Source organism: Solanum tuberosum, unplaced genomic scaffold, assembly GCF_000226075.1.
Source record: "Solanum tuberosum cultivar DM 1-3 516 R44 unplaced genomic scaffold, SolTub_3.0 scf00172, whole genome shotgun sequence".
Taxonomy (NCBI): domain Eukaryota; kingdom Viridiplantae; phylum Streptophyta; class Magnoliopsida; order Solanales; family Solanaceae; genus Solanum; species Solanum tuberosum.
In genome coordinates this window covers 160,108-179,909 of record NW_006239095.1, presented here as the reverse complement: position 1 = coordinate 179,909, position 19,802 = coordinate 160,108, and the positions used below count along the sequence as shown (strand labels likewise).

The following is a 19,802-nucleotide window of genomic DNA, read 5'->3' as shown; positions in this document are numbered from 1 at the left end:
TATATATATATATATATATATATAATACTGAATCAAAATGAATTATATAATTGTTATATACTTTTTTTTATTAATGATGTTAAAAATGTATTATACATTAATTTCAAGTATTCAAATATTATTTAAATTAGTGTATGTATTATTATATCAAAATTGTGCTGAAAATGTGTTATATAGAGAGAGAGAGCTATTTCTGATAAGAAATTAAGGTTAATTATTGTAAAAGTAAAAAATATATTACAACTTTTAAGTAAAACATGTGTTATAACTCATAAATAAAGTTATATAATATATTATTTAAATAAATTAGCCTTAAGAGATCCTACCTACATTTTATATATATATAGCTTCTAATCGCTTTTATTATTAATATGGATTTAATTCGAACTCCCAACACCTCACTTCACTTGCCAAGTGAATGAGTGGAAGATTAATTTGATAGCATAACTATGATATACAAGTGCTTTACTCCTAATAGATTTAATCTTTTCGACGTAAATTTAAATTTAGTCAAGCTTCAATATAGATATTAATACTCCTATAATTTGTTTTTGTTTTTTTTTTGTTTCCCACCCGATGTTCGGAGCCCACATTGAAGCTCCGACTAAATCTGATCGTGCACTCTAGAGCTCATTCGGGGATGGCGCTCCCAAGATTTTTTCCATACCCAAAGCTCAAACCTGAGACCTCTGATTAAGGATGAAACACTCCTAGCAGTGCACCACAACCCAGGTTGATACTCCTATAATTTGTTGAATTCTAGTAACAACCATCAATAAGATTGCTAAGCCAAGTGCTACAAAGATTATATTTTAATAGTTCATCTATTAGTATTATGAAAGAATATTGTAAAGTAAATTTCATAAGAGTTCATAATCTCAAGCTTGACTAGGTTGGGTGAGTTATAATTTCATAAACTAATTTTACCATCTCTAGATTACACAAACAAATCAAGTTTCCGATAAAGAGCAAATTCCGACATGCACCAAAAAAAAAAATTATAAAGTAAATTACTCCATCTGTTACAAAATAAGTGACATAAAAGTTATTTTATTTATGAATAAGAACAAAATTAAATAAGTATTAAGCAAAGTTAAATCAATTTTTATAGTTGTTTTTTTTTCTTTTCTAAACATGAGAGAATCCCATAATTTGTAAAATTTAACAACACATTTTCAACTCTTATATAATTTTAAATTAAACAAATCATATAACATGTGACATAATCCAATATTTATTTATACGTGCTTTGTACTTTTCTTGACTTTGACTTAAAGTGTAAGTGAAAAAAATATGATATTATAGCTAATTAAAATCAATTGTTAACAGCGCTGCCTTTTTGAAGTTTAATTAAACATGTGACCTAATCCAATTTTACTCATAAATTACATACTCTTTGGTAAATTAGATACTTCAAAATTTTATCATTTAATAGAAAAAATTATTTGTAGTTATTTATCATTTAATAGCAAAATTTTAAAAAGCTCTTTGGTTTTATCTATTGAAAAAGAAATAATGAAAATGACAAAAGAAATGGCGTTGACCTCAACTTCCTAGCCATTCTTCTTGTTACATTTGTGACATTTGCATGGTCCTTTATTTATCTTTTGAAACTAAATTGTTTTTAATTTTCACTCATTGTTCGATATTCTGTATTTGAAGTGTCGATTAATTTAAATTTATGTCGTATATGACTCGTTAAAAGGAAAACGTTTCTTATTAAGATTTTCTTCATATTCAAAATTCGAGCCTCGGACTTTTGATAATGGGTGAGTAGAATACAATAACAATAACAACAACATATCTAGTGAAATCCCACTAGATGGGGTCTGGAGAATACAATGTACGCTACGAGATAGTGAGACTGTTTTTGAAAGATCTTTAGCTCAAGTGTGTTAAACTCAAGTAACAGAAGAAGAAATCATATCAGTTAATAAGAAAAGTTGTGTAAAGTCTACAGTAAAGAAACAATAATAACAATCAAATAGTATGATAATCGAAATACTATAAACAGTATATGAGTACGACTAATACTACGACAGACACTATCAAGACTAAACATTTGCAAGGCAAGACAATATTCTACCCTAATACACGATTTCTACTTTTTCTTATCTAGAATCATGTCATTGGTAATATGAAGTTGTGTCATGTCGTGTCTAAGTACAATGTTGGAACACATATCATAAATATTTATTATTTTATTTTTTTAATTTGTTATTGATATTATAGTTTAGGGGTATTATTGGAAACATATGCCTTGAAGCAATTGTCGGATTGATTAACTTACTTGCAGACCTCGTAAAGCGGGGAAATTAAATGTTTAAAGGGTCAACAATCCCATTAATACCCTCATTAAAAATCTAAATTATTTAATGCCATTATTTATAGAAAATATCGCCGCCAAACAAGTAGGAAAAAAATTTTTTTAAAAAAAAAAAATCTCATCACACCAACATTGAATTTGGGGGAAATTAAAAAATAAAATAAAAATTGAATGTTGGTGACTAAATTACATAATTTACCCTTGGAAGATCAAATAATTCACTATTTTTACCATTTTTTTCTTTTACAAGTATCCATTTGTCAAATTCCCATTTAAGAAAATGCCCATCACAAATTAAATAATATTTTTTTTTGTGGGAAAAAAAGATGACAGTTATGATACTTTGTTTTTATTTTCAACTTGTGTGAAATATAACTTCTAATTTATTTGTTGCTCATCTTTGCTATTGCAATGTAATGACTTTTTTGCCCATGTACACAAGTATATTTGCAATATTATAGTAATATACAAGATATTGCTGTTGAATTTTAATATAAATAGGTAAACATACAAAGAAATCGTAAGAATTTAATATGAAAAAAGTTTTGACTTTGTATATATAGTATAACATTTCAATAAAAAAACATTCATATGAACTCCTTGCGATCCTAGCTTAATGACTTTTTTTCCCATGTACACAAGTATATTTGCAATATTATAGTAATATACAAGATATTGCTGTCGAATTTTAATATAAATAGGTAAACATACAAAGAAATCGTAAGAATTTAATATGAAAAAAGTTTTGACTTTGTATATATAGTATAAGCTTTCAATAAACAAACATTCATATGAACTCCTTGCGATCCTAGCTTCAAATCCGATCATGCATATATCATAAACTTTTTAAATATGCATATCATATCTTTAAAAACTTGACACTTTTGAGATACACAATGATTTTCATTCAATTTTAGTGTTTTAATTTAGTTAATTTCTTTCATAATGAAATACTTGCTCCAAAAACATAATGATGAGACCAAATTTTGAAATAGAAAATTTTCCAACAACCATAAAGCAAGGTATATCCCTTTGCTCTATCTTGAAGAATAAAATTAGACGATGTCAAATGTATGTTCCTTTCCACAAATTAAAGTAGATTCTTTGTGGATTTTTTTTTTTGACAAATTATAGAATGATTCTTTTTATAATTCAATCCATTTTGTATGATTATACTAGAATAGCATGATAAAATTAAAAGTATGTCTACTTTAATGGAATCTTTGTCCAAGACCATTGGAGTTAGGATGGGATAAGGTTATATTGAATGAATGTTTAGATTAGAAATTAAAAAAAAAATCATTTTTTTAGAATCGCATGGTGTTTAGATTAGTTTTCGTGTACTTTGATTAATTTTATGGGATATTTGTCACCTCTCACCAATAACATATCTCGACTAATTTCACAGGACACGTCACATTCCACTTGCAACATGTATCGACGGATTCTACAAGATACCTGTCATCCATCTCCCACCAACAACATGTCTCGACTAATTGCACAAGATACCTGTCACCTCCCACTAACAACATGTCTCGACTAATTCCACAAGATACATGTCACCTTCCACCAGCAACATGTCTTGTCAATTTTCACAAAATACTTGCGACCTATCACCAACAGTAAGCACCAAGTTACTATGATGTTAGGACAGATGAGAAGAATCAACTAGTAATTTTTGCCTTCGTTAAAATTTGAGCAGACTTTGGAGGGGGGGGGGGGGCATTTGGGATAGTCGGGCTGATCAGGTGTTCTCATTCTAACATCGGTACATAAGAATAATGAAACGAAGTGAGAGGTCGAAGACAGGAAAAAGAGTAGAGTCGATCAGGCTCGACAATCGGGAGAAGCAAAAACGAAATTAGAATTTGGTCAAAAAAGAAACAAGGCTATGGATACCATGACTAATCACCATTGATAAAGAAAAAATCTTTCTATGATTCTAAACCACCAGACTCCACAATAATTGCAGCTAAACGACGTCACATAAATTGAAACAGAGACGAGTATAATTTTAAAAGGTGTACATATATCTAATTTCTAAAAGTGTAATTTTGTGAAAATGAAGGGCTAATATTAGAGACGATAAATTAATGCAGTCCTAGTCACACACAAAAATTGATTCAACCACCACAAAAGGGTTTTCCCTTCTTAATTGGCTCAACAATAGTGGTACTATTTGCTGTTGTGTATAAATACCTCTCTCCCCTTTGCCATAACTTCTTTTTTTAACTCTTGTGAAAACCCTCGAGAGCTTCAGTCCCCAAAGCTATTCTCTTTTTGAAATCTGAAGAGAAAGAGAGCTGAGAAAGAATGGGTGAGAAGCCAGTATCTGGAGGTGTTTGGCCTACTGTTAAGCCATTTATTAATGGAGGTGTTTCTGGTATGCTTGCTACCTGTGTTATTCAGCCTATTGATATGATAAAGGTAACATCTTTACCACAATCTTGATTTTATTTTATATGGGTATTGCTTTTTCTTCATTGTTAGTGTGTTCTTGATTGTAAAGATCCTGTCTTTTTTGATGTTTTGATGTGTTTGGTTGGTGGGTCGTGTTCAGATCTTGAATCAAATGAGTGTTTTATTGTTATTTTGTTTATATGGGATGTTTGGTACTGATCTTTTGGTGGATTTGGTTGTATTTCAGATCTTAGACCAAATGGATTTGGTTGAAATGTGTCAGTTTACTTTTCTTATATAGAGTTGTTTTGTAGTGAATGGACATGATTTAGCCTTGTAAATATTGAATCTTTGGGGTAGTTTCTTATGCAATATGAGGTAAAGTTTGAGTCTTTCAGTTTGTGGTGTGCTAAAGTTTGATGGGATCTATTCTGATTTATGTTACGTCCTTCTTATGATGGCGAGCAGGTGAGGATACAATTGGGACAGGGATCAGCAGCTGATGTTACCAAAACCATGCTTAAAAATGAAGGCTTTGGTGCCTTTTACAAGGTTTGTTCTCGTGAGATTTATGTCTATGTAGCTTTGGTTGATGATTAATTATGTATCGGCATTTACTTGTTGATCTCTGATTGAATGGATCTTTATTTTATCTCGGATCACAAGAAACAGCTAGGTATTTTAATTTCCCACCATGTAATGAGAATACCTTGTTCTTTTAAACTTGGTGAGGATGCATTTGTAGTTCATACATTATAGTATCCTCAATAGAGTAGAAACGATAAATCTCTCCAGTACTTTGGTTACGCCGTACTGGATTACCCATTTTCTTGGAAAAAAATCAGCAAGAAAACTAGATGATGCTTTTTCCACTAGAAATAAGCTGGTGAAAGCTGCCTGCATTTAATGCAAGTGACTCCCAAATCATTAACTTATCTATTGTATGATTATTAATTGAGATAGTTGTTAGATTTCCTATGAGAGTACCTTGGGAAAATAGACGATTTTAGCTAAAATTCAGATGGCTTTTACTTGGAGGACAATTGCAAAGATAACAATATTGTAAGCTTTAGTGACTGTAGCTTCAAATGATCAGATGGACTGCACAGTGCTTGAATAATCTTGAATCTGAGATGGATGCAATATTATCGATGTCCTTCCAATCTAAGGCTGATGTCTTAAATCAAAATTTTCCAAATTAATATTACCCATCAGTGGATGACTTAATGCACTTCCTCTCATATTTTAGTGTTGTATGTTTTTTTTGTTATTCCATGCCATCAATTATTTATCATCTTATGCAGGGTCTGTCAGCTGGGCTTCTTAGGCAGGCAACCTACACAACTGCCCGACTTGGGTCATTCAGGTGACACTTTGTCCTAAATTTATCTTTTCTTCAATCAGAATGAGCCAGGATTATTAAAATTTTCAAATACTATTGATTATGTGTCAAGGTTCATAGTTGTGACACATGTTACTGGGGAACAACTTGGTGGTTGCCCAAGGATTTACTCTGGTATCTTGGTACCACTGTTATTCTGCATAGTCACACCTTTTTTACAGTTGTCTTATTTGAATCAAGATACAGTCTGGTTACTCATGTTGAGGTACTTGGCGCATCTTATTGGAGATGTCTTCTAGCGAAGTTACTCTTTGGTTATGTCAAGTGTCAAGATGGAATAAATTTGTGAACAGTTATATTATTGATTTTCTGCAAGTCTTGCTTTTCAGTTTTTTTGAGGATTAAGACAGCCCATGCCACCCTCTCCCTCTCCCCTCCACTTGGCTGTTAACTTTTTGAAGGTTTTGCAGCTTGGTATTGTTTTATAATTTTATGAGGTGGTTGTGGTTATTGGGTTTACTCTGTTCTTTTCTGCTTATTCTATTTTCAAGGGGGTGTGATATCATTGTTGGACCTCCATCGGGATTCAGGGTTTTGCTAAAATTTTATGTGTTCATGGAAATATTGAGCTAACGCCTTTTGAAAAGAATTAGTGTGAAAAAATATCTGCAGGTTCAAGAAAAAGTAAACAAATTTTAGATAAAATACAGAGGTTTAATAACCTACTTCACTTATTCCATGCTTGATTGTAGTGTTAAGTGTAGTTAGTAGTGTAGTTGCAAACCACTTGAAGTCTTGAATCCTCTAAAACCACTTCAAATCCTTTGGCTCATTAATCATGAGATGTTGAGAATTAGTTTGGGTTTCCATCCTACATGTGGATAAAGACAAATCAATGAGAATCCATTGTCTTCTTCCTTTGGAGGAAGGTGAGCTGGTTTCAGGACATCGATTTATGTGCAACAGGAAGCTACATTTCACATGTAATTAGCCTATATCATTCAATGAAGGTCTGGTTTTGTCTGTTGTCTGTACCTTCAGCAAACAGTGTGAAGATCTTGAAACTTTTCGTGATTTAAAACCTAGATATAAACACTAAATTGTTGGTGATAATAGTACCACTTAGTGCTGTTATGCCTTTTGCTTGATAATGTTCTTTCTATATTCATCCATGAAAAGAAAAAAGAAGTAGGACTAACTCTTTTACCTTTCTGCTGGTTTTCTTAAAATAGAATTTTGACGAACAAGGCCATTGAGGCTAATGAAGGGAAGCCCTTACCTCTGTACCAAAAGGCTCTGTGTGGTCTGACTGCTGGAGCAATTGGTGCAACTGTTGGCAGTCCAGCAGATTTGGCCCTCATTCGTATGCAAGCTGATGCTACCTTGCCTTTAGCACAGAGACGCAATTACACAAATGCATTCCATGCACTCTCCCGTATTGCGGCTGATGAAGGAGTTCTAGCCCTCTGGAAAGGTGCAGGCCCAACAGTAGTAAGGGCAATGGCATTGAACATGGGTATGCTTGCCTCTTATGATCAGAGTGTGGAGTTCTGCAGGGACAACCTAGGCATGGGCGAGGCTGCTACTGTAGTAGGTAAGATAATTTCTGTACAAATGCTTCCATGGTTTTAGCACCGGTGTATCCTATATGTACTACAGGTCTTAATTTTAGTTTTAAGTCAAGTTTCTTCAGTGTATTCCCTCAAGAAGGGTTTAAGTTCAGATTGTAATTTCAAGAGGGCATCAAATGTTTCCGACTTGTCTTGAAAAGAGAAGCAAACTTCTCTTTGGAGAAATCCACCCATCTTTTGCATAGCGTGGCTAATCATTTAAGTTACTAATTGCTAGAGAATGCAGCATCTTTAGGCCTGATTTCTCTCTTTGCTGCAATTAGTGCTTTATGGCAAAAAACGGCTTGCGGGGAAATGTTTTGTTTAACCTCTACTTTGCTTCCTGTGTTTATGCATATGGAACTTGTATCCATTCTAGTTTCTTGGTGGATTAAGGGAATTTGGGACTCTTGAAAAGGTGGTTAACACTTAACAGTACTGCAGACTGTTAGATGGTGTAAGTTATGCCTTTGAGTAGATTCTTCTGCTCTGGCTCTAGAATGTTATCAAGAAAGTTATTTTTGTTGTGGCATTCAATAACCATGGAAAGGGGAAAAGGTTGTCTGGGGTATTAGTGCGTTCAAGTACTTTTTTTCCTTGCTCTTCACATTCGACTGTCTTGAACGGTAGTGTTATCATTGAATGATGAATATGCTGCAAATTTCAATATCCCCCATGAGGCATAATGTTTCATGTTCTTACAAAAAAGTACCTTTCGTGTTATTAAAATACAGGGGCCAGCAGTGTTTCTGGATTCTTTGCTGCTGCTTGCAGTTTACCATTTGATTACGTCAAGACCCAGATTCAGAAAATGCAGCCAGATGCTGAAGGAAAAGTGCCCTACACTGGTTCTTTCGATTGTGCCATGAAGACTTTGAAGGCAGGAGGACCCTTCAAATTTTACACTGGATTTCCAGTATATTGTATTAGGATTGCCCCTCATGTTATGGTATGTTCCCCTTCATTTCTCCCAACTTCCTTTCTCTCGGTTTTATACAAGCTTTTAATATATGTTTGCTTCTTTCTTTTGCCTATACAGATGACTTGGATTTTCCTTAACCAAATTCAGAAGGTGGAGAAGAAAATCGGATTGTGATTGTTGCAAAAAAAAGATACATCCTCTCAAGTTGAGCTTTATTAGAAATAACATCTTCGCCTTGTTGTATTAGTACTGTTTTCGCTCTTTCATTATCCTCACGCCTTCAAAGGCTTTAAGATTTTTGTGGTGATACATTGACTTGCGGAAATTTAGGTTAGACATATTGTCTTTTCAATATTCCTACCAATATAGTTTTGGGAAGACTACTTTATCCAAACTGATGGGAAGATTCTTTTAGCTGAATAATCTATTTGCTTCAAAAACCGTCTTGAAGTAGGTAGTATGGAGTTCACCAATTTTGGTGGCATCTTGAACTTGATCTTGTTGCCTATTTTTGGATATACACTCATTTGTTAGCATCCATCCTGGTATGAGCTATTGAGTATTGGAGTAAAAATGCATCCTAATGTTCTTGCTCCATTTGGATATATAGTTTTTCATGCACCTATCTTTGTCTCCCGTATCATTTAGCCAATTGTTATATCCCTTGTCTATACATTACAAGAACATGGAGAATGTACGTAGACCTTGCCATTATGTCGTGGAGGTAGAGAGCTCGGCTCAAAAACATGCATTATATATACAAACATGCTCATGAATATCTATGAAAATGTTTGATTTAACTAAAAGAACATTTGTGATGGACAACACTGATTGACAAGAATCTAGTTGCCATATGCAATATTGCAAAAGTTGTTGAACTTGAGTGGAGGTGTAGAGTAGTGTGTTGAGAGTATTTTGGAGGCAACAAATCCATTAGCTGCTTCTGTGTAGTGAATACCATCCCAACTAATGTACTTGAATCTATCTTCACATATTGTGTAATTTCCTTGCCCACATTTGTTGTTTGATTCAAAGTTGTATGGTGGCCCTCCATATCCACAACATCCCATCAATGGATTCACAAACCCTGCCAAAAAAAGGAGAACCAATACATAGTCAAGAAAGTCTTGTCTTGCACTCGGTGTTTATACCAAACTGGTCACCAATAAGGTTAGTATAAGTAGATAAGAAAGGACAATGTTTCTATGGGTTCACGCGCTAAGGAGGGACCTAATCTCCATCTCCACTCATTCAATGAGACCCCAACCTAAGTTGCTCAGACTCTACAAAAATGTTGCCACACCCGTGTTGGATCCTTCAAAAATACATGCACCTGTCGACATTTTTGAAGAGTCCGAGCAACATAGACCCCAACAATAGTTGTTTCTATTTGGCATAATTTATAAATGTACCTTTTAACTTTGTTGCGTTTGACATCTATGCCCTCCAACTTTGATTGTGCATAAGTAGTGCCTTAAATTTGTATTAAGTTGAACAAGTAGATAAAACGTGTCCTACGTGGCAATTCACATTCTACGTGTATTATGCAACGTAGAACATGTGTGTCTACTTGCGCACAACCAAAGTTGGAGAGCATGTCGAGCTGATAGTTAAGGAAGGAAACAAAGACTTACCATAAGTAGAAGAGTTGGCAATGAGATCATATTTGATGGAGTAGATATCAACATATACAATGGTGATATTCTTCATTTCATCTCTTAATTTTTCACAAATGAGTTGTAATTTGTTATTAAATATTTTTGCACCTTCATTAAGAGAAATTAAACATCCATTCTCATCATAATCATTCTCATTTTTCTTATATGTTGCAAGTGATTTAGGCAAACACCCTAATGGTCCTGTATTATGTACCCAAAAATTCTTTCCACCTTGTTCATAAATTGCCTGCAAATTCAATAAATCCAATAAAATAATAATAAAGGAAAAGTAAAACAATTAGAATATAATATAATAATAATAATACAAATTCACTAAACTACCTTTATAACATTTTCAATTTCTGAAATAATATCAGGAATTTTGAGAATTGCTTTTTCATATATGAGTCCACCAAATATTCCATCCAAATCATTTTGTCCAATATCAATTGTGTAAAGTGCATTCCTTAAATCTTTATCTCCTAGCAAATTTCCATCACCTATCAATCAAGAAATCCGCGATGGTTAATTATGTTTCGAAATTCAGTACATGAATCTTACTCACACAATACGTGTTGTGCTCATATTACTGGATCAAACTATTGTGTTTCGAAATTTAGTCTATCTATCACAAAAACACGTGTTGTGCTCATTTTACTGAATCAAACCCTTGAGGGGGTCAGCTGGTTAATTATATCTCGAAATTCAGTCTATCTATGACAATATGACATGCGTCTGACTTACACAACACAAGTTGTTGTGCTTATATCACTGAATTAAAGACTCGAGGGCGTTATAATTTCATATACCTTTGTTAAATAACTCAAGAGAAAGAGATTGAAACCGATGGAATTGAGCAAATTGGATATGCAAATTGAAAGAATCTAATCTTGGAAGAGTTTTAGAACCAGCAATAGCAAAATTAACTCCATTTGTGAAGTTTTTGCCTATTGATTCCATAAATGGAGTCAAATATCCATTTCCCACACTTTCACCTATAATAAAAAATAAAGAAAATCAAATTAATAAATAAACAAAAACTAATCATGAGATGGAAAAAATAAAATATGAAATTACCTTCGATAAGAAAGGCATTACTCCCAAACATCGAATAAGAAACAAAAAATATTACAATTTCTTATAGATAATATGATTTGAAAAAAATTGCTAACAAATTATTTTAATTATCTAACGATATCACACCATGTAACAATCAAAGATTATAGTGGAACAACATATATTCCTCTTCTTTTAATCAATCAACTATCTCGTGTTCAAAACAATGATTATATAATCGTTTTTGATAGAAAGATTTTTATTTCGAAAAGAGATTTTTCGACATGAATCAAGATCCTGAATATCAAACATCAAGCAGAAAATCAAATAAAAGTTAGTGTAATAACAAACCAACTTACATAGAAAATCAATAATTAATCTGCCATCACACATTCGACCAGATAAATCATGATTAAAAGTATGTATTTTCGGAAGCTGTCCCATCATGCCACGTACTATTACATATCCACCAGTATCAGAATTTGAATCACCAAAATTTATAATTATTAAATTTTTATTGCATTCTGAATCAACAGATAAAGGGAAAAAAAGACCAAGAAAAATGGAAATTGCAAATGAGATAAAATAAAATATTTTTTCCTTCAAATCCATCATCAAACTTGTTTTTTTCTTTTTCTAAATTTAGGCTAAGAAAAATAGATGAAATGATAATTTTATGTAGACGTAATTAAGGATCATATAAATTCTGTAACGGATAATTATTTTGTTTTATTATATGAAAGAAACCAAAAGTTTTATTAATTACCGTTTAATGAAGAATTTTTTTTAGCTTCTTAAACCGAAAGAAAAATAATTAATTTCCCTATAATACAATTAAGGTTAAAAATAACTCCAATCAAGCAATAAATATTCTAGCAAGGACTAGTACAATGGTAAAAATTTATTCGAACTCGATGTTTATTACAACACTTCCAATCACGTAATACGATTTGTGCACATGTATTTGATTACGTTAATTATAAAATTAGTTAATCAAAATATAGTTTAGTATAGATATTGAATGCGAGTAAGTATTTACCTTCACATAATAGCAATAGTTCATCTTACAAAAACATGTTTTACAAGTGTAACTACTCATGATGTCTTATCTTTAAGGAAATAAAAATAGAGCTGATGACACTATGAGTTAGACTCAATTGAATTTAATCAATTCTATTTTCTGTCAAGGTGAAGAACTGAACCAAAAATTCTCTTTCTTTATCATCAATCGAATCCCCTTGTACACACATGGTTCGGGGTAGGTGAACCCAAACAGTGTGATGTAGGCAACCTAGCTACCCTGATTGGCTCGTAACCTATAGATCATAAAGACAACTTTACCTTTGCTCCAAAACTCTTCTTCAAAGTGTTAATCGTTATAAGGTATTAGCTCATATACAAAGAATATCTAGTACACACAAAATCCGAAATAAACACACCCAAATAATGCGATGCAATCATATAAACAACCTAGATACCCCGATTCAGTGGCTTATAATATATTGATCGATCACATGAAGATAATTTAAGTTTTGCTCCAACGCTCCCCTTCAAAATTATAATCCTTACAACAAACAAACAAAAACAAGAAAAATACATGGTGATTGTAGCAGATTAATAAAAGATAAAAATTTCAAATTAGCAACAGTCAAGAATCTAAACCTCACAAATAGACAAAATAAATGGATCAATATGAGCAAAGTAGATCTTTTTTTTTGACAACTCTCTAATTTTAACTTTCCACACGATATATCTATGATCATAAAATTAAATAACGTTTTAATACATTTTTTCTATCTTTAACTAACACCATATTTGGATATTAATTTTTTAATTTTTGTCAAAAAGTAGGAAGATAAATAAATATTTAAAAAGGAGGGACCATTATTAAAATATAAAAAAGATAATTAATTTTTAAATAAAAAATCGTAGGAGGACGATAAAGTTGCTGACAAAAAAAAGCTGATTTTGGCCGAACATTGAAACACTATACAAAAAAAAAATTCAAAATTTTCTAGAAGAGAGGCTGAAAAGGGAATTCTTTGTTTTTTTTTTCTGAATATTTTGGGAATTTTATATTTTAGTTGAAAAATTTGAGATTAGTATTGTTGATTATGGTGTCGATTAGATACATATTGGTATTAGGTCTTGTATTTGCAGCGTTTGGATATACGAATTCCGAATCGGTTTCTTCAATTCAGTCTTATAATTTTCTCTATGATCTGAAATCTCAATGCCCTTTTGGGATCTCCGTTCCATCTTCTAAGATTCTTGAGGTAATTCAGTTTCTAATATCCTTTTTTGGGGGATTTTGTTATGTATTTGGGTGTTTTTTTTTAATTAATTGAAATTGGTTGTAGTTCTTTTTTATTTGATTTTTTTGGTGATTGGGTTTCATTTTTGAAGTGGGTTTTGATTATTTTGGTGATTAGGAGAGGTTTGGAGTTGTTTTATGATTTGTGAGAATTTAATTTTTTTAATTAATTGAAATGGGTTGTATATTTTTTGATTGTTTTGGTGATTGGGTTTCGTTTATGAAGTGGGTTTTGATAATTTTGGTGATTGGTAGGGGTTTGAAGTTGTTTTTTAATGATTTGTGAGAATCTTTTTTGTTTCTTGATTAATTGGGGTTGCTTTTTTTTTTTTTTTTGACAAGGGAAACCCGCAGCCGCTATCCTTTGGGTTGCTTTTTGAATAGCTAATTATGGTTTGGTTGTGATTTGTTGATTATTCATTGAGTTGAATCTGTTTTCTGATTATTTTTGCTTTAAAGATTGGATTTTTAGGTTATTTTGGAGGGTTTGAGATTATCTTAAGTCATTGGGGGGGAATATTTATTTGGTTTGGGTATTTTTAATGTTCTTAGTGCTATGTATATGAATTTGGAACAAATAAAGGATTATTGTATGAGGAAGATTATGGTTTCAAGTTGTGGTGATGTGGAGATACTTGTTGCATCATATAGCCCGTTTGAGTATTTTCAATTGCTAATCATGGTTTAGGTTGCTCAAGTCATGGAGTTGATGCTGATTGTTTAGGAGCATCTTTTGGAAGTTATAATTTTTGGTATTTTTTTCAATTGTTGTAGATGATTTAAAAGATTTGTGTTGTCATGAATGATATGTAAATTGTATCTTTTAAGTATTGCACGTTCCTGTTGCAGAGTCCTCTTTTTTAGCCCCTTTTGTAGCATAGCTGAACATAGTCAGAAAAATGATTTTTTGTTGAATTTAGATATTGAAAAGAACATTTTTAAGTAAAAATTGAAGAAATGGATCAGAGTAATTTGTACACTGTAGTATTAGGCTGAAATTGTGTAGCTTTTCCTTGGAGATGCCCATGAGTAGGATACTTCTCAATGTAATGATGTTCACTTTGTTTTTGATGATCTTCTGTTTAGAAATTATATGCCATGTCTTGAGAGTAGGCAGTTAAGGGCATTTAGTGCGTATAGAAATATTGATTTTTGGATTTATTGCATTTTTATATGCATTAGATAAAAAAGTTTGTGCAAGTGGTATGAGCAGCCTCTCTTCTTCCTTGTAGAAAAGGCTCAATGTTAAGTAATTGATTCCATCAGTGAGAAAGGCTCAAATTGATTTTGTTTTGGAACTTTGCCAAGTATTTGGAAAGTGTATGCGATTGTTCTAACTTTTAAGAATTGAGAGTGAAGTGTGCCTAGAGTAGGAAACTTGGGTGGTTGAGTTAGGTTATCTGCTTAGCTTCCTTTGCAGTGGGAGATTGTTTTTGTGGACAGCAGGACAATTTTGGTCTCACAATGTAGCTCATGTATTCTCCCTTAGGATGTATTCACATGACTGTCTACAGGTAATGAGTTGACTGATTGTGACCATCATGGCATTTTAACTTGGCTTCAATCGGAATGTGGAATTATTTTTACTTTATGTGAACATTATAATGCTTTTCAACATTTTAAGGAAGGGGGCATCCACAAAAATAAGTTTCTATTTGACCTCCTCAGGCTCCACACTTCTCTTATCCTTACTTGGTATGCAAGTTTAAGAAATTGATTTATGTTACCACCTCCTACAAGCAAAAGATTGACCAAAAGCTTTGGTTAAAAGGTGACAGTAGCATGTATAAGAGCTGAAATAAGACTAGAAATAACTGGCTTCCAAGTAAGTGAATGAAAAAGTGGTCATTAAGTGGTTGGTGAACAGACAAGTTGGTGGTCAAGCTATTTTAAGCTTGAATGAATGTTCTTATCTAACTTGTTGTGGTTTCAGATGGATTTGTGATGTTCCGATCAACTTGGAAAAATAGGTTATTCAAGTTCTAATGTAGGTTCTGAAGGTGTATCTAGTACATACTGTTCAAAAAAGGTGTATCTAATACATGTTCATCAATGTGTGACTGTTGTGTCTCAGCAATATATACGTTACTTTGGTTCTAGGATTGCTCCTTTTTTTCTTATTCTGTGTTGTTTCTGACAGGCATTCTCCCTATCTACTAAGTTATAGGATTTTGTGTACAATATCAAAACAAAAATGATATTATTACTACCATTATTATGATAATACATATTCCAACCTGCTTGAATACCAGTAAATAAATGGATTAGACATTGATCTTTTCTCCGAGATAAAGGCATAAAATTGAGAAAGAGAACATATAGAATTGGACTATTCTTTTTAGCTTAGCCCCCTTTTATGTTATATGATTTTCCTGAATACTTGTGAGGAATGCTTACTGTTTTCTTTCATAAAATTCATCTCCAGCCTGAACTCTATGCAACCTTGATATACATACGTTGTTCTTAATGGATGGGTCTCATATAGATCCTTCCATAGTTTCCCAAAGTTCACATTTGTTATTTGATCATTTTCTTTTCCATTTCTGTTCCTTGGCATAAGAGAGCTCGGTTGTTTTTTGGGAGTAGCAGAGGGAATCGATGACCCAATTTCTCATAAATTAACTTTATAATTCTTCATGTGAACTGCATTATTTTTTTTTAACTATGACATGCATCTTAATATAGTTATTTTTCTTTTATCCTGATTTTTTGCATTTATGCAATTTTCTCACAAGACGGATGGAGAATCACTTGACAAGGTTCTAAGGTCCAGTCAGAAAGATGAGGTTACTGCTATTCTGTTTTACGCCTCGTGGTGTCCTTTCTCGACAGATGTTAAATCGAAGTTTGGTGCTCTGAGTTCCATGTTCCCGCAAATTAGACATGTGATGGTTGAGCAATCAAAAGCTACGCCTAGGTTGGTTTAATTTTTGTTAATATTATCTTTTCTTAGTATGATAAAACTGTGTCATCTCTATTAGCATTTTGCTCCACCGTTAGAGCTTTTGCAGTAACTGCTCACAAGGTGCCGATAAAGTTTATGGAAATGGCTGATCCCTGACTACCCTTAATTCCCTTGTTAAAAATACTTAATCAGTGCCAGACATTAAACTATTAAATAGTCGTCCCAACTCTACCTTTTTGTTTTCAGAACGTGGATGTACTGCATGGAAATTTGTCTTGTGTTAAGTATGAGATTGAAACTATTAGATCAATATTTTGCCGAGAAACCTAGTGACAGAAGCTGTTCAAGTTTTTTTTTTTTTGTTTTTCTGTTCAAGTTTTGACCTACATATGCTTTCAATTAAATAAGTACTATATTGCGCTTCAATAATAAAGCATGTATCCCATGATGGCATCATAACTTTTCTCCAAGAGAAGGAAAATTGATGAAGAATTAAACCTTTTCCTCTCTCCCGAGCTTCTCCGCTCTTGTTTCAGCTGCTCTCACAATTTTAATTATGTGTCTTGCCTCTCATCTGCAGTGTCTTCTCAAGATATGGAGTTCACAGCTTTCCATCAATATTGATTGTGACTCAGACATCAAGAGTGCGATATCACGGCCAGAAAGATCTTCCCTCCCTTGTGAACTTCTACAAGAGGACTACAGGTGACCTTTTCAAATGCTTGCCTATATTCTCGTTTGCCTGCTTTTGGGTGGCATAGTAAGAGTTCATCCATACTGTTGAGAATGTTTAGGAGTGAGCATTTTTCATCTTTTACAAATCACAAGCCAAATCTAAACTTATGTGACTGGCCTTTGATTATTGTGGTGGAATGGTGTTAGGTTTTCATTTCCACTACATTTGATTTCGAGTTTGGTGCCATTTTTTAAGGGGAACATTCTACGAATTGGCAAAAAAAACCAAATTCTCATTTTGAAATGTCCTACATTTAACATATGCACATGGTTAAGCCAAAATAATGTTGAAGCAAAGAAGAACTAAAATTGGTAACCATGGCCAACTCTTCCCCAGACCCCAATCGTGGGATTACACTGAGTTGTTGTTGTACAGTTTAACTCTTTATTTTAAGGTCCACACACTTATATTGAGGCACAATAACCCTTCTTGGTATTTTGATTTTGGTTCCGAAATGAAGAGCCCACAACTAAAACTCAACTAGTACAGATAAGCTTGAGAGAACCGAATCTGAATATTACTTAACTCAGCAAATTAGTTTCCAAAAAAGAATTACTGAAGAAACCGTATGAGCAAACCTAGTAGTAGCAGGTATCAAAGTCCTAGATCAATTACACACTATTGTCAATTGATAACATTAATATCGAGGGGTGAAAGTCCTTATTGAATAGATTGTGCAAGGAAGATATATGCTTCCTCAGCAATTTCTTCAACAGTTCAAAGCAATCTTAGAAAGGTAAAATTTTGAACTACTTTAAGCCTAGTTTTGCCACTCCAGGGAATACTGGGTATTGTAATTTCGTGCATTCAGAGGGTATGAAGACTAGTTAAGACTTACGAGGAGTACTATTGGGAGTTTGGGACTTAAAGTTCATTAACTAAACTCACCCAAAATTTGGCAGTTCTCATATGTAGAAGGAGCATTTTCTTGCAATTCAACCGCTTCTTCATCATTTTTTTAAATTGTCATTGCTTTCTGCTAAAATTTATCCGATGTCCTGTTTTGATCTATGAGAGATACCAAAAAGTCAGACCTGCAGAGAGTCCCATGATATTCCAATTTGTTAAGTTTTTGTTTTCATCAGAATACGAAACTGACAGAATAGCTCTTAATGTGAGATCATTTTGGGATATTGACCTAAAATTCATTTTTATCCTCTCTAATATTCTCATATTTTTTCTCCTCTACCTCTCTTTCGAAGTTCTCTCAATTTGCCTCTTTCAGACAATGTCCACAAATTATTTTACAGCTACTGAAAAATGCAAAGGAAATTTGCCGTAGCGCGTAGAGTGAACACCTGAAAAGTGGCCATCTTTCTTATGAGTTTAAAACTTGGAAGTCATTTTTGGAAATTTGTACAGTATGCAACAAATCAGTGTTCTACCCTTTCTCATTTTAAACTTGATGGCATTGACTTCACACTTGTATGCTTGTTTCAGGGCTTGATCCTATGGTCGATGCGACTGAAAGTCAAATTACCTTTAAGGCAGATGGTCGCAAAGCTTTTCAGAAATGGAAAGGGTCCTCTTTGAGGGAATTATTCTCGAGTGAACCTTACCTTGTATTATCAGTTGCATTCCTGTTGTTTAGGGCTTCCCTATATTTCTTCCCCGGGTTGGTAGCTCGTGTAGTAGCATTATGGGCTGCATATATTCCTCATCCAAACATGGGGATCTTTGGAGATTCAAGGCAGATTCTGGGGCGCATCTTCCACGTAGTTGATCCCAAGAGGGCTTGGAGCAAGCTAAAGCTATGCAAAACGAGAAACTTCCATAAAGGTGCTAGGAATGCTCGAGTTTGGGCTTCGTCCTTGACATCAGTTTCACTGGGAGAGACCTCAGCAGCAAGAATAGCCCCCTCAGGAGACTTGTAAGCTACTACTCGTCGTCTCTTGCATCAGATTGTCACTAAAGCGAACAAGTTAGAACTCAGAGTCTGGCTTCTACAGCAAGTAGAATCGTCTTACTTCTTCATTCCCTGTTATTTCTTCCCCCTCGGGTTAGCTGTTATTGCCCGGTGTTGTATCTTATCTTTTTCAGAAAATTTAAATATACTCAAGAGACCAGAAGATCTTGTGCTTTTAGAGTTTAGGTGGAAATATGAACAGCTTTCTTGTAAATTTTGAGAACAGAGGGTTTCTATGTATACTACATGATGACAAGAGGGAGACTTTGTAACACTGCATGTATTTGTCTGTGATGGTTTGTTGGCATCAACAGAAAGTGTTACACTGTGTGTTGGTAAAAATGGCAAGTTACTCATTTGGAACATCATCTTTCATCTTTTACCTTGCAGCCTGTGATACTTGGCTTGTCGCTACTTTGATTTAGAAGGTAACTAACGTTACTTTGATTTGAAAGATAACTGATGATTCTCGACTTCTTCTGTTCTATGTCTCTAATCACTTGTCATTGCGATTACTTCATCCATAACACTCTATACAAAGGGGTCTGCATTTGCAAACTCTCTGACTTATAAGCTTGAATGGGTGGGTTGGGGTGGGGTGGGGGGGGGGTTTGTGATAGGATTATT

General features: G+C 33.4%; 2 protein-coding genes across 2 annotated transcripts; both read left to right on the top strand.

The window, feature by feature from the left end:
• Nucleotides 1-4,616: 4,616 nt before the first annotated feature.
• LOC102593041 (mitochondrial dicarboxylate/tricarboxylate transporter DTC-like) lies at nt 4,617-9,223 on the top strand (the record flags this gene model as incomplete). The annotated part of the gene is given in 6 exon segments (NM_001287888.1): nt 4,617-4,753; nt 5,195-5,278; nt 6,031-6,092; nt 7,301-7,662; nt 8,413-8,627; nt 8,718-9,223. Coding segments are annotated over 6 exon segments (894 nt in total).
• Nucleotides 9,224-13,245: 4,022 nt separating this feature from the next.
• On the top strand, nt 13,246-19,543 carry LOC102592701 (5'-adenylylsulfate reductase-like 5). Its single transcript, XM_006354063.2, has 4 exons — nt 13,246-13,590; nt 16,364-16,545; nt 17,114-17,238; nt 18,710-19,543. Exons 1-4 carry the CDS (start codon nt 13,429-13,431, stop codon nt 19,141-19,143), a joined length of 903 nt encoding a protein of 300 aa, XP_006354125.1. The 5' UTR covers nt 13,246-13,428; the 3' UTR covers nt 19,144-19,543.
• Nucleotides 19,544-19,802: the final 259 nt, after the last annotated feature.

What these genes read in the sequence shown, in the direction of transcription:
- LOC102592701 (XM_006354063.2), top strand. Translation starts at nt 13,429, where the DNA reads ATGGTGTCGATTAGATACATATTGGTATTAGGTCTTGTATTTGCAGCG. An exon ending in CAATCAAAAGCTACGCCTAG is followed by an intron (nt 16,546 to 17,113) that starts GTTGGTTTAATT and finishes TCTCATCTGCAG; the next exon opens with TGTCTTCTCAAGATATGGAG. An exon ending in CTTCTACAAGAGGACTACAG is followed by an intron (nt 17,239 to 18,709) that starts GTGACCTTTTCA and finishes TGCTTGTTTCAG; the next exon opens with GGCTTGATCCTATGGTCGAT.